The 12,817-nt window shown below is 41.4% G+C and overlaps 1 protein-coding gene across 1 annotated transcript in view; it reads left to right on the top strand.

The window, feature by feature from the left end:
- Positions 1 to 12,817, top strand: part of DNER (delta/notch like EGF repeat containing) — a 363,927-nt gene that overhangs the window by 329,783 nt on the left and 21,327 nt on the right. Inside the window, exon 11 of the mRNA XM_015111281.3 lies at positions 2,577 to 2,708. Coding sequence (XP_014966767.3) covers positions 2,577 to 2,708 — 132 coding nt within the window. The remainder of the gene's footprint in view (positions 1 to 2,576; positions 2,709 to 12,817) is intronic.

Genomic DNA, 12,817 nt, shown 5'->3' with positions numbered 1-12,817 from the left:
CATCCTTGGGTGTCTTCTGGTTGAAAATTCCCTTGGGGGACTCCATCATTTGAGTCACCTTATATTTCTGTTGCCAGCCAGCATAGAACACAGCAAAGGCCTCAAACTGAGAGCCAGTTGAGGAAAAACTGATTCAACTAGATGCATAAGGAGTGTTTGTCTATAAAAGAGGCCATTAGAATAAACCCAAAGGTATCTGAGAACTGTGCATCACTCCAGGGTTCTGCCAGAGCACATATGTTGCAGAAATAGCTGTCAGCGAATTGGGGCCCTGACTGGCATATGATTTATTTCATTAATTTGCATCATTTAACCCCCAGTGTAACTCTAAGAACATTATGGTGATGAAAACCCGAATGAGATAAGTTTGGCCCTAGTTGGATTTTAGATACTGTATTTGATAAATGTCTACAGCAAGAGTTCATCCTATTTTCTTCCCCGCCATCTCCATTCTTACCAAATCTGTCCAATCTAGTGGGTCCCAAGAACAGACAATTCTAGGGACCTTGGGCTTCTCCTGACTATGTTAGAGCCCCTTAGTGATCCAAGATTTAATACATGCATGGGGCTGCCCTGGCTCTTGAATGTGGCATTTGCCTTCTTGGAGAAGCTCTGGACTGGAGCAGGCCTGGATGGACTGAACTGATAGCCCTGAGACTGCATGGAGTTTAGGAAATGAAAAGCATATGTCATTGACATTGGACTTCCTGAAGCAGAGTGAGGCTTTTGAGTTTTGCCAGACCGTAGCAGTAGGGAAATGTGGGCTGTTTCTGTAGCTATTCTTATAAAGGTAACAGAGCGTCTCATTTCAGAATTTGCAGTGTTCAGATTGCCAGCTAAAGAAAGCTATTGTTTAGTAAATATCTCCAATTACATGTATCTTCCTAGATGATTGGAAAGTAGTACTGACGTGTATGCTTGTTAAGGTCTTTGATTTCATCCTTTTAACATTTCTCAGCACGTTCTTGGTTATATGTCTCTTCAACCAGTCTACCATGTGATGCCATTTGTAATAGTTTAATCTATGACTGTTTCTACTAAGAGTGATTGCCCCATTAATGGAAAGACAACCTTTGAAATAGGCAATCAATTTCATGTTTTTTACTATTGATGTAAGTGACTATATTTGTTGCAGGAAACAAATTCATGTATATATTACTGAATTATAATCAACCTAGTAGGACCTAGAAGTTGTACATATTTTGTTCAACAGATTTTATTTAAAAATAAAATAGTAAGATGCCAGGTATAAAAACAGTGTGAGATAAAACAGACATGGAATATTTTAGTGTGAGATTCCTCCTCTAAAATGGCCTGAGTGACATACAGTGGTTTTATAATAGTGAGGTAAACCAATAGCAGATAGAAAAGCAATTTAATGCTAATTAAGTGAGCCCAGAAGTAATCACTTGAGTGTATACTGAAACATTGCTTTTGAAAAGTGGACAAAAATATCTTTAGTCCATGACCATAGCAATGCTAGGAGTTTTGTTTTCTCATCACTTTCTGCATTTATCTAAGCAAAGGAGGGCTTATTTTGAAAATTTCTTTTTCTCGTTTTCAAACTTTTGAGAGAGGGAGTGCCTCAATTTGAAATATCCTCTTCTCTTCACCTTTGATGAGATGCCTTTGAATTTAAGAAGTGTATGCATTTAGTATTGACTCATAATGATGGCTTTAAAATTACTTGAAGATGGCTTTGTTCTAAGGTGATGTTCGAATCACTGTGACATTGGCTCTGGACCCTGGTTTGTAATTTCTATCAGGTTCTCTCTGAAGCACACAAAGGTGTCCTGAAAAGTTGGGTCTAGCCAGGGTCAGGAGCTGAAGGTCACATTCTTCCTTATGGGAGAATAACTGACAGCTTCCCTTGGGCCACCATTTCTCAGAAAAAAATTAGGTCAGGTTTAGATTAACCCCAGGCTTCACAACTTCTCTTCTTAGGTGGACCTGATGCTCTTCCTGGGCATTTCACGTCCCCCAACTTCAAGCAGAATCACATCCAGGGATTTGGAAAGTGAAGTAATCTCTCCTAATTGACTCAGGCTGGGTGCACAGCTATGTCCTAGAACTTTCCAGACAAGAGTCAAATGTCCAGTCTCACACACTCAAATACTTGGCTACAGAATAATCATAAACTGTGAGTTTTCAGCTTTCTGGAGTTTCAGAAAAATAAATAATAAGATTCAGCTGATGAATTCCAACATAAAATAGACTTCTTTAATAAAATCAAGACCCCAACTTCACTTTTTCTGATCCTGGAAAGATTTATTCAGACATGGGAATCAACCTCACTTAACTAGCTAAATGAAACTAGTTAACTAGTTAAGTAGACTAAAGGAAAGATTCTTTTTACCAGTGCTATATATATATTTTTTTCCTTTTTAATTTTACTGAAGTAAAAGATCCCGTGTCTGGAATTTTCTGAGAGTTCTGCACTTTGTACAAACAGCAGGTTAGGCTCTATTGCTAAAGGTTATGACCCTTAGCCTGGGATCTTTACTTTTTGGCCAGAAAAAATGGCAGGAACCATGGGTGCAGCGGTTTCACCACTGCTTTTTTTTTTATCTCCCTAGGTGAAGAGTGTGACATTGACATAAATGAATGTGACAGTAACCCCTGCCACCATGGTGGGAGCTGCCTGGACCAGTCCAATGGTTACACCTGCCACTGCCCGCATGGTTGGGTGGGAGCAAACTGTGAGATCCGTAAGTATTTCTGCAGTTCAGCCACTGTTATTTAACATTTATAGCTGTTACTTAAGCATTTTCCTTCATCAAAAAGATGCCGACTGTGACCAGAAAGCCCCCGAGTCACTGGCCGATGAGGCAGTGAGTCCCAGAGGGACAACCGGAGCTACACTTGTCCCATTTTGGTGCTCAATACCCAGTTTAGCATGTTTGCCCCCTGCATTCTGCTGCCCCCACTCCTTCCTGAGTCCGAAGCCAGCCTTTCCCCAGGATGAGAATTTTCAGATGTCATCCAGAGTTCACTGCTACTCATGCAGCCAAAAATGTGCTGAACAGAAAAGCATTAGAATCATATCAAAAAATAGAGTCTTTGTGTTGAAAATTAAAACACACACACACACACACACACACACAGAATGTAAATTCCCTTTTTATTTATGTGTTCAAGTGTCTTCAGATGTATTAAGTTCCATCTATTGCCTGGAGAAAAGTTCAGTGAAGACAAGCTTAAAAGAAAAGCTGAAAACATTTTGGGCTGCTTAAAGCTGAATGATCTCTTAGGGTGAACAAATAGAAGTTTGATAAATGTCTTAATCAAGATTTTACACCTTAAAACAATGTATCTACTAGGATTGAAGTGAAAATGTGAACTGACATGGAATTGAGCCTGCCTGCCTGCCTGCCTGCCTGCCTGCCTGCCTGCCTTCCTTCCTTCCTTCCTTCCTTCCTTCCTTCCTTCCTTCCTTCCTTCCTTCCTTCCTTCCTTCCTTCCTTTCTTTTTCTTTCTATTATACTTTTAAAGTTCTGGGATACATGTGCAGAACATGCAGGTTTGTTGCATACACATGCCATGGTGGTTTGCTGCACCCATCAACCTATCATCTACATTACGTATTTCTCCTCATGCTATCCCTCCCCTAGCTTCCCACCACCTGACAGGCCCCAGTGTATGATGTTCCCCTCCCTGTGTCCATGTGTTCTCATTGTTCAACTCCCACTTATGAGTGAGAACATGTGGTGTTTGATTTTCTGTTCCTGTGTTAGTTTGCTGAGAATGATGGTTTCCAGCTTAATCCATGTCCCTGTAAAGGACATGAACTCATCCTTTTTTATGGATGCATAGTATTACATGGTGTATATGTGCCACATTTTCTTTTTCCAGTCTATCACTGATGGGCATTTGGGTTGGTTCCAAGTCTTTGCTGTTGTGAACAATGCTTCAATAAACATACATGTGCATGTTTCTTTATAGTAGAATGATTTATAATCCTTTGGGTATATACCCAGTAATGGGATTGCTGGGTCAAATGGTATTTCTGGTTCTAGATCCTTGAGGAATCGCCACACTGTCTTCCACAATGGTTGAACTAATTTACATTCCCACCAAGTGTATAAAAGCGTTCCTATTTCTCCACATCCTCTCCAGCATCTGTTGTTTCCTGACTTTTTAATGATCACCATTCTAACTGGTGTGAGATGGTATCTCATTGTGGTTTTGATTTGCATTTCTCTGATGGCCAGTGATGATGAACTTTTTTTCATATGTTTGTTGGTTGCATAAATGTCCTTTTGAGAGGTATCTGTTCTTTTGAGAGGTATCTGTTCATACCTTTTGCCCACTTTTTGATGGGGTTGATTTTTTTCTTGTAAATTTGTTTAAGTTCTTTGTAGATTCTGGATATTAGCCCTTTTTCAGATGGATAGATTGCAAAAATTTTCTCCCATTCTGTAGGTTGTCTTTTCACTGTGATGATAGTTTCTTTTGTTGTGCAGAAGCTCCTTAGTTTATTAGATCCCATTTGTCCATTTTGGCCTTTGTTGCCATTGCTTTTGGTGTTGTAGTCCTGAAGTCTTTGCCCATGCCTATATCCTGAATGGTGTTGCCTAGGTTGTCTTCTAGGGTTTTTATAGTTTTAGGTCTTACGTATACGTCTTTTATCCATCTTGAGTTAATTTTTGTATAAGGTGTAAGGAAGGGGTCCAGTTTCAGTTTTCTGCATATGGCTAACCTGTTTTCCCAACACCATTTATTAAATAGGGAATCCTTTCACCAACGCTGTTTTTGTCAGGTTTATCAAAGATTAGATGGTTGCAGACGTGTGGCGTTCTGAAGCCTCTGTTCTTTTCCATTGGTCTATATATCTGTTTTGGTACCAGTATCATGACGTTTTGGTTACCGTAGCCTTGTAGTATAGTTTGCAGTTACGTATCATGATGCCTCCAGCTTTGTTTTTGTTGCTTAGAATTGTCTTGACATACAGGCCCTTTTTTGGTTCCATATGAAATTTAAAGTAGTTTTTTCTAATTCTGTGAAGAAAGTCAGTGGTAGCTTAGTGGGGATAGCATTGAATGTATAAATTACTTTGGGCAGTATAGCCATTTTCAGGATATTAATTCTATCTATGAGCATGAAATGTGTTTTCATTTGTTTGTGTCTTCTCTTATTTCCTTGAACAGTGGTTTGTAGTTCTCCTTGGGAGGTCCTTCACATCCCTTGTAAGTTGTATTTTTATGTATTTTATTCTCTTTGTCACAATTGTGAATGAGAATTCACTCATGATTTGGCTCTCTGTTTGTCTATTATTGGTGTATAGGAAAGCTTGTGATTTTTGCACAATGATTTTGTATCTTGAGACTTTGCTAAAGTTGCTTATCAGCTTAAGGAGATTTTGAGCTGAGACAATGGGGTTTTCTAAATATACAATCATGTCATCTGCAAACAGAGACTATTTTACTTCCTCTCTTCCTATTTGAATACCCTTTATTTCTTTCCCTTGCCTGATTGATCTGGCCAGAACTTCCAATACTATGTTGAATAGGAGTGGTGAGAGAAGGCATCCTTATCTTGTGCCAGTTTTCAAAGGGAATGCTTCTAACTTTTGCCCATTCAGTATGATATTGGCTGTGGTTTTTCATAAATAGCTCTTATTATTTTGAGATACGTTCTGTCAATACCTAGTTTATTGAGAGGTTTTAGCATGAAGAGGTGTTGAACTTTATTGAAGGCCTTTTCTGCATCTATTGAGACAATCATGTGGTTTTTATCATTGGTTCTGTTTATGTGATGGATTACGTTTATTGATTTGCATATGTTGAACTCTTGCATCCTAGGGATGAAGCCAACTTGATCATGGTGGATAAGCTTTTTCTTTTTCTTTCTTTCTTTTTTTTTCTGGATGGAGTCTCGCTCCATCACCCAGACTGGACTGCAGTGGTGGATAAGCTTTTTGATGTGCTGCTGGATTTGGTTTGCCAGTATTTTATTGAGGATTTTTGCATCAATGTTTATCAGGGATATTGGCCTGAAATTTTCTTTTTTTAGTTGTGTCTCTGCCAGGTTTTGGTATCAGGATGATGCTGGCCTCATAAAATGAGTTAGGAAGGAGTCCCTCTTTCCTGTTGTTTGGAATAGTTTCCGGAGGAGTGGTACCAGCTCCTCTTTGTACCTCTGATAGAATTTGGCTGTGAATCCATCTGGTCCTGGGCTTTTTTTGGTTGGTAGGCTATTAATTACTGCCTCAATTTCAGAACTTGTTATTGGTCTATTCAGGGATTCAACTTCTTCCTGGTTTAGTCTTGGAAGGGTGGATGTGTCCAGGAATTTATCTGTTTCTTCTAGATTTTCTAGTTTATTTGCATAGAGCTGTTTATGGTATTCTCTGATGGTAGTTTGTATTTCTGTCGGATCAGTGGTGATATCCCCTTTATCATTTTTATTGTGTCTATTTGATTCTTCTCTCTTCTTTGTTAGTCTTGCTAATGGTCTATGTATTTTGTTAATCTTTTCGAAAAACCAGCTTCTGGATTCCTTGATTTTTTTTGAAGGGTTTTTCTTGCCTCTGTCTCCTTCAGTTCTGCTCTGATCTTAGTTATTTCTTGTCTTCTGCTAGCTTTTGAATTTGTTTGTTTTTGCTTCTCTAGTTCTTTTAATTGTGATGTTAGGGTGTTGATTTTAGATCTTTCCCACTTTCTCCTGTGGGCATTTAGTGCTATAAATTTCCCTCTAAACACTGCTTTCGCTGTGTCCCAGAGATTCTGGTACATTGTGTCTTTGTTCTCATTAGTTTCAAAGAACTTATTTATTTCTGCATTAATTTCGTTATGTGCCCAGTAGTCATTCAGAGCAGGTTGTTCTCTTTCTTTGTAGTTGTGCAGTTTTGAGTGAGTTTCTTAATCCTGAGTTCTAATTTGATTGCACTGTGGTCTAAGAGACTGTTATGATTTCCATTTTTTGTAATTGCTGAGGAGTGTTATACTTCCAATTATGTGGTCAATTTTAGAATAAGTGTGATGTGGTGCTGAGAAGAATGTATATTCTGTTGATTTGGAGTGGAGAGTCCTGTAGATGTCTATTAGGTCTGCTTGGTCCAGAGCTGAGTTCAAGTCCTGAATATTCTTGTTAATTTTCTGTCTTGTGGATCTGTCTAATATTGACAGTAGGGTGTGAAAGTCTCCCACTATTATTGTGTGGGAGTCTAATTCTCTTTGTAGGTCTCTAAGAGCTTGCTTTATGAATCTGGGTGCTCCTGTATTGGGTACATACATATTTAAGATAGTTAGCTCTTCTTGTTGCATTGATCCCTTTACCATTATATAATGCCCTTCTTTGTCTTTTTTGATCTTTGTTGTTTTAAAGTCTGTTTTGGTAGAGACTAGGATTGAAACCCCTCCTTTTTTTGCTTTCCATTTGCTTGGTAACTATTCCTCCATCCCTTTATTTTAAGCCTGTGTGCGTTTTTGCACGTGAGATGGGTCTCCTGAATACAGCACACTGATGGCTCTTGACTCTATCCAATTTGCCAGTGTGTGTCTTAACTGGGGCATTTAGCCCATTTACATTTAAGGTTAGTATTGTTATGTGTGAATTTGCCCCTGTCATTATGATGCTAGCTGGTTATTTTGCCCGTTAGTTGATGCAGTTTTTTCATAGTTTCAGTTGTCTTTACAATTTGGTATGTTTTTGCAGTGGCTGGTACTGGTTTTTCCTTTCCATATTTAGTGCTTCCTTCAGGAGCTCTTGTAAGGCAGGCCTGGTGGTGACAAAATCTCTCAGCAATTGCTTGTCTGTAAAGGATTTTATTTTCCTTCACTTATGAAGCTTAGGTTGGCTGGATATGAAATTCTGGGTTGAAAATTGTTTTCTTTAAGAATGTTGAATATTGGCCCTCATTCTCTTCTGGCTTGTAGGATCTTCAGAGAGATCCGCAGTTAGTCTGATGGACTTCCTTTTGTGGGTAACCTGACCTTTCTCTCTGGCTGCCCTTAACATTTTTCCTTCACTTCAACCTTGGTGAATATGATGATTATGTGTCTTGGGGTTGCTCTTCTTGAGGAGCATCTTTGTGATGTTCTCTGTATTTTCTGAATTTGAATGTTGGCCTGTCTTGCTAGGTTGGGAAAGTTCTCCTGGATAATATCCTATGGAATGGAACCAAGTGTTTTCCAACTTGGTTCCATTCTCCCAGTCACTTTCAGGTACACCAATCAAACACGTTTGGTCTTTTCACATAGTCCCCTGTTTCTTGGAGGCTTTGTTTATTCATTTTCATTCTTTTTTCTCTAATCTTGTCTTCACGCTTTATTTCATTAAGTTGGTCTTCAGTCTCTTATATCCTTTCTTCTGCTTGATCTATTTGGATATTGATACTTGTGTGTGCTTCACAAAATTGTCTTGCTGTGTTTTTCAGCTCCATCAGGTCATTTATGTTCTTCTCTAAACTTGTTATTCTAGTTAGCAATTCATCTAATCTTTTTTCAAGTTTCTTAGCTTCCTTGCTTTGGGTTAGAACATGCTTCTTTAGGTTGGAGGAGTTTGTTATTACGCACCTTCTGAAGCCTACTTCTGTCAATTTGTCAAACTTGTTTTCTGTCCAGTTTTGTTTCCTTGCTAATGAGAAGTTGTGATCCTTTGGAGGAGAAGAGGCGTTCTGGTTTTTGGAATTTTCAGCCTTTTTGTGCTGGTTTTTCCTCAATCTTCGTGGATTTATCTACCTTTGGTCTTTGATGTTGGTGACCTTCGGGTGGGGTTTCTGTGTGGATATAATTTTTGTTGATGTTGATGCTATTCCTTTCTGTTTGTTAGTTTTCCATCTAACATGTTTGTTAGTTTTCCATCTAACAGTCAGATCCCTCTGCTGTGGGTCTGCTGGAGTTTGCTGGAGGTCCACTCCAGACCGTTTGCCTGGGTATCACCAGTGGAGGCTGTGGAACAGCAAAGATGTCTGCCTGTTCCTTCCTCTGGAAGCTTCTTCCCAGAGGGGCACCTGGCAGATGCCAGCTGGAGTTCCCCTATAAGAGGTGTCTGTTGACCCCTGCTGGGAGGTGTCTCTCTGTCACTTGAGGAGGCAGCCTGTCCCTTATCAGAGCTCGAGTGCTGTGCTGGGAGATCCACTGCTCACTTCAGAGCCAGGCGGCAGAACATTTAAGTCTGCTGAAGCTGTACCTACAGCTGCCCTTTCCCCCAGGTGTTCCGTCCCAGGGAGATGGGAGTTTTATCTATAAGCTCCTTACTGAGGCTTCTGCCTTTCTTTCAGAGATGCCCTGCCGAGAGAGGAGGAATCTAGAGAGGCAGTCTGGTTATGGTGGCTTTGCGGTGCTGTGGTGGGCTCCATCCAGTCGAACTTCCTGGCAGCTTTGTTTACACTGTGAGGCGAAAACCACCTACTCAAGCCTCAGTAACAGTGGTGGACCCCCCTCCCCCCACCAAGCTTGAGTGTCCCAGGTCGACTTCAGACTGCTGTGCTGGTAGCAAGAATTTCAAGCCAGTGGATCTTAAATTGCTAGGCTCCATGGAGGTGGGATCTGCTGAGCTAGAACACTTGGCTCCCTGGTTCAGCCCCCTTTCCAGGGGAGTGAACAGTTCTGTCTCACTGGTGTTCCAGGAGCCACTGGGTTATGAAAAAAAAATACTCCTGCAGCTAGCTTGGTGTCTGCCCAAACGGCTGCCCAGTTTTGTGCTTGAAACCCAGGGCCCTGGTGGCATAGGTACCCGAGGGAATCTCCTGGTCTGTGGGTTGTGAAGACCATGGGAAAAGCATAGTATCTGGGCCGGACTGCACCATTCCTCACAGCACAGTCCCTCATAGCTTCCCTTGGCTAGGGGAGGGAGTTCCCTGACCCCTTGTGCTTCCTGGGTGGGGCAACGCCCCACCCTGCTTCTGCTCACCCTCCATGGGCTGCACCCACTGTCTAACCAGTCCCAATGAGATGAGCCAGCTACCTCAGTTGGAAATGCAGAAATCACCTGCCTTCTGCATTGATCTTGCTGGGAGCTGCACACTGGAGCTGTTCCTATGCGACCATTTTGCTAGCCACCCCTCCAGTTTTCTTTATTTTATTTTATTATTTTATTTTTATTTTTTGAGACAGAGTCTCGCTCTATCCAGGCTGGAGTGCAGTGGTGCGATCTCAGCTCACCGCAACCTCTGCCTCCCAGGTTCAAGTGACTCTCCTACCTCAGCCTCCTGAGTAGCTGGGATTACAGGTGTGTGCTACCACTCCCGGCTAATTTTGGTATTTTTAGACGAGAAGGGGTTTCACTATGCTGGCCAGGATGGTCTCAATCTCTTGACCTCATGATCCACCTGCCTTGGCCTCCCAAAGTGCTGGGATTACAGGCATGAGTCACTGTGCCCAGCTGCAATCAAGTTTTCAACAGTTTTGGAACTGTTAAAGATTCAACTTTGAAAGGTATTGTCTTCTTATTTAAATTAGCTGGGTTAATTTAATCTTTCATAGCAGAAGAGAACTAACCATGCTGGTTGGGTGAATGTTTCCTCCCTGTTCCAGATCACTTCTTTTCCTGGGAAAGTTGTGTAAGAACTCCCTTCCGTGCTCTCTCACCTGCTCACTCACCATTTGGCAGATAAAGACAACTTCTGAGTGAATTTGGAAGGATGCAAATCAGTACCCACAGCCCTGCCTGCCTGCTTGCCTGCCTGTCTGTGTCACTCAGCCTGATCTGTCTGCTGTCTCTACTCCTTCACTCTAAGTCACAAGACCAGGCCCTCACTGGTGGTTCTGGCTGCCTATGACTGGATAGGGTCATCTCATTCTCAGTGCTTGTCTAACATAGGGGGTGGCCAGTATTAGGAAACTCTCTTGTCCAAATGTGGACCACATTCTCTGACATCAACGTGACCAACTTGACCACATTCTCCAGTGTCAATTTGATCAACTTGATAAGAGGTGGAGGATATGATTTAGACTCTTAGCTGCTCACTCAGTGTCTTTCCTCTTGGTTCATGCGGCCAAAGTGTGAAGTGTGTAATCATTATAGGCCTCCCCCTTAGCCTTCTCGATTGCTCTCGTACAGAATGGGCTTAGAATTAACTTTCCTTGCTAATGATAGGTGAGAAATACTTTCTTGTTGAAGAGAGAGACAAGGGACTGAAAAGGATTTCAATGGTAAAATTCTAAGGGACTGTAGTTATAGGATGTTAAGTCCAGTCTGGTGGAATCTGCTGGTGGAAAGGATTCCAGATATGGGTCAACAGGACCTTGGTTCTTATTCTGGCCAAGGCACTTGTTGTTATGACTGTATTTGCTTGTGCTGAGCCTCAGTTTACTTTTCCATAAAATGGGATCGGTTTTCATTCTGAAGTTTAGTATGACAAATTGACACACTTTGTGCCTTTAGGTCAGAGTAATATCTATTTAAAACTTTAAAATGGGATTCATGAAGATAAATATATAGGAGAGTATAGATGAAAAGTCAGGAATACACAGGATATCATCAAGAAATTTTGAAGTGAAATCCTACCATTGTAAAAAATCTAAAGTTTACTTCTTCTGGTAATGATAATATAGGCAAAGTATGGAATAACAAAAGGATCAAAGTCGACTTCAAATTCAAGCTCCATCATATTCTAACTATGTAACCTAGAAAAACAAATTTACCTCTGGGAGCCTTGTCTTTCTCACTTGATTATAGGAAGGCTTCCTGTGCTGGTTGCTGTGAGGATTACATGAGGCAAATGTGCAGATTTCTGGGTTCAGTAGACACTAAATAAATACTCGTTGATCTTTCTTTTATTTTTTCTATACTACTGTAGCTCTTATGCTATGAGCTACTCCCAGGGAGGATTAACCTTCAGCAATTGTCTTTTTAGATGCTGCCTGCAGCCCGGGACAGTGGCTATTCTGAGTGGCTGGGTGTGATAGGGTACATTATACATCTCAGTGCATACCTGGACGCTCTGTTCACTCACTCTATCATTTTCCATTTGATGATCTCATTTTTATTTCTCTATAGGGCCAAAGGTATTAAAACAAATTTAATTACAGATTAGTCTCTGCCAGGTTCCAGCACTGGATATTTCTAACCGTGACCTGAGTATATGGAAAGGAGATCGTGTGTATGAGGTTTGCAGATGACACATAACTGAAGCCAGTGGCTCGTGTCTAGAGAACTGGATCTGAATCAATGGAATGAATCCCAGGATCCGGAGTGGACACAGAGTTCGTACAGTTGGTGGGCAGGGAAGCTGTTAGAGGCCTCTAGTCCTGCGTGAGCCATGGGAACCATGGCCTCTTAGGTCTCTTTCTAACCCTGAGCATCTGTGATCCTCTGAAGTGTCCGGAAACCAAGAGGAGGATGCCTGGATGTCTCAAAGTTTAGTCAGTAGATCTAAACAGAAAAGCTTAGAGGTACGCAGAGAACCATGGCCCACATAGCTACATGGTGCTGGAGGGCTGCTGACTCACCCAAGGAAGTAAAGGAGGCTTCTGTTAACTGAATCACTGCCTTCAGAGGCCACATTGCTTGCCTCTCTTCCTTGTTCCCTCTGCTGTAGCCACAGTGTCCTGCTTTCCCTTCCTTGAGCAGGTCAAGGTCATCCCTGCCTTCAGGACCTTTACCCATGCTGTTCCCTATGCCTGGAGCTCACTTCCTTCAGATCTTATCACAGCTGCCTTCTTCTCATTCAGGTCTCAGTTCAAAGGTGCCTTCCCTGACCATCTGTATTAGTTTCCTCTTGTCACTGTAACAAATTGCCACAGATTGAATGGCTTAAAATAACACAGATCTATCATGTTACAGTTCTAGAAGGCAGAAGTTCAAAATGGGCCTCACTGGGCTAAAATCAAGGGACCAGCAGGGCTGTCTTCCTTCTGGAGGCTCTAGGGGA

Source organism: Macaca mulatta, chromosome 12, assembly GCF_049350105.2.
Source record: "Macaca mulatta isolate MMU2019108-1 chromosome 12, T2T-MMU8v2.0, whole genome shotgun sequence".
In the NCBI taxonomy this organism is placed as follows: domain Eukaryota; kingdom Metazoa; phylum Chordata; class Mammalia; order Primates; family Cercopithecidae; genus Macaca; species Macaca mulatta.
Note: the sequence above shows the minus strand (reverse complement) of the source record. Positions and strands in the feature narration are given on the sequence as shown.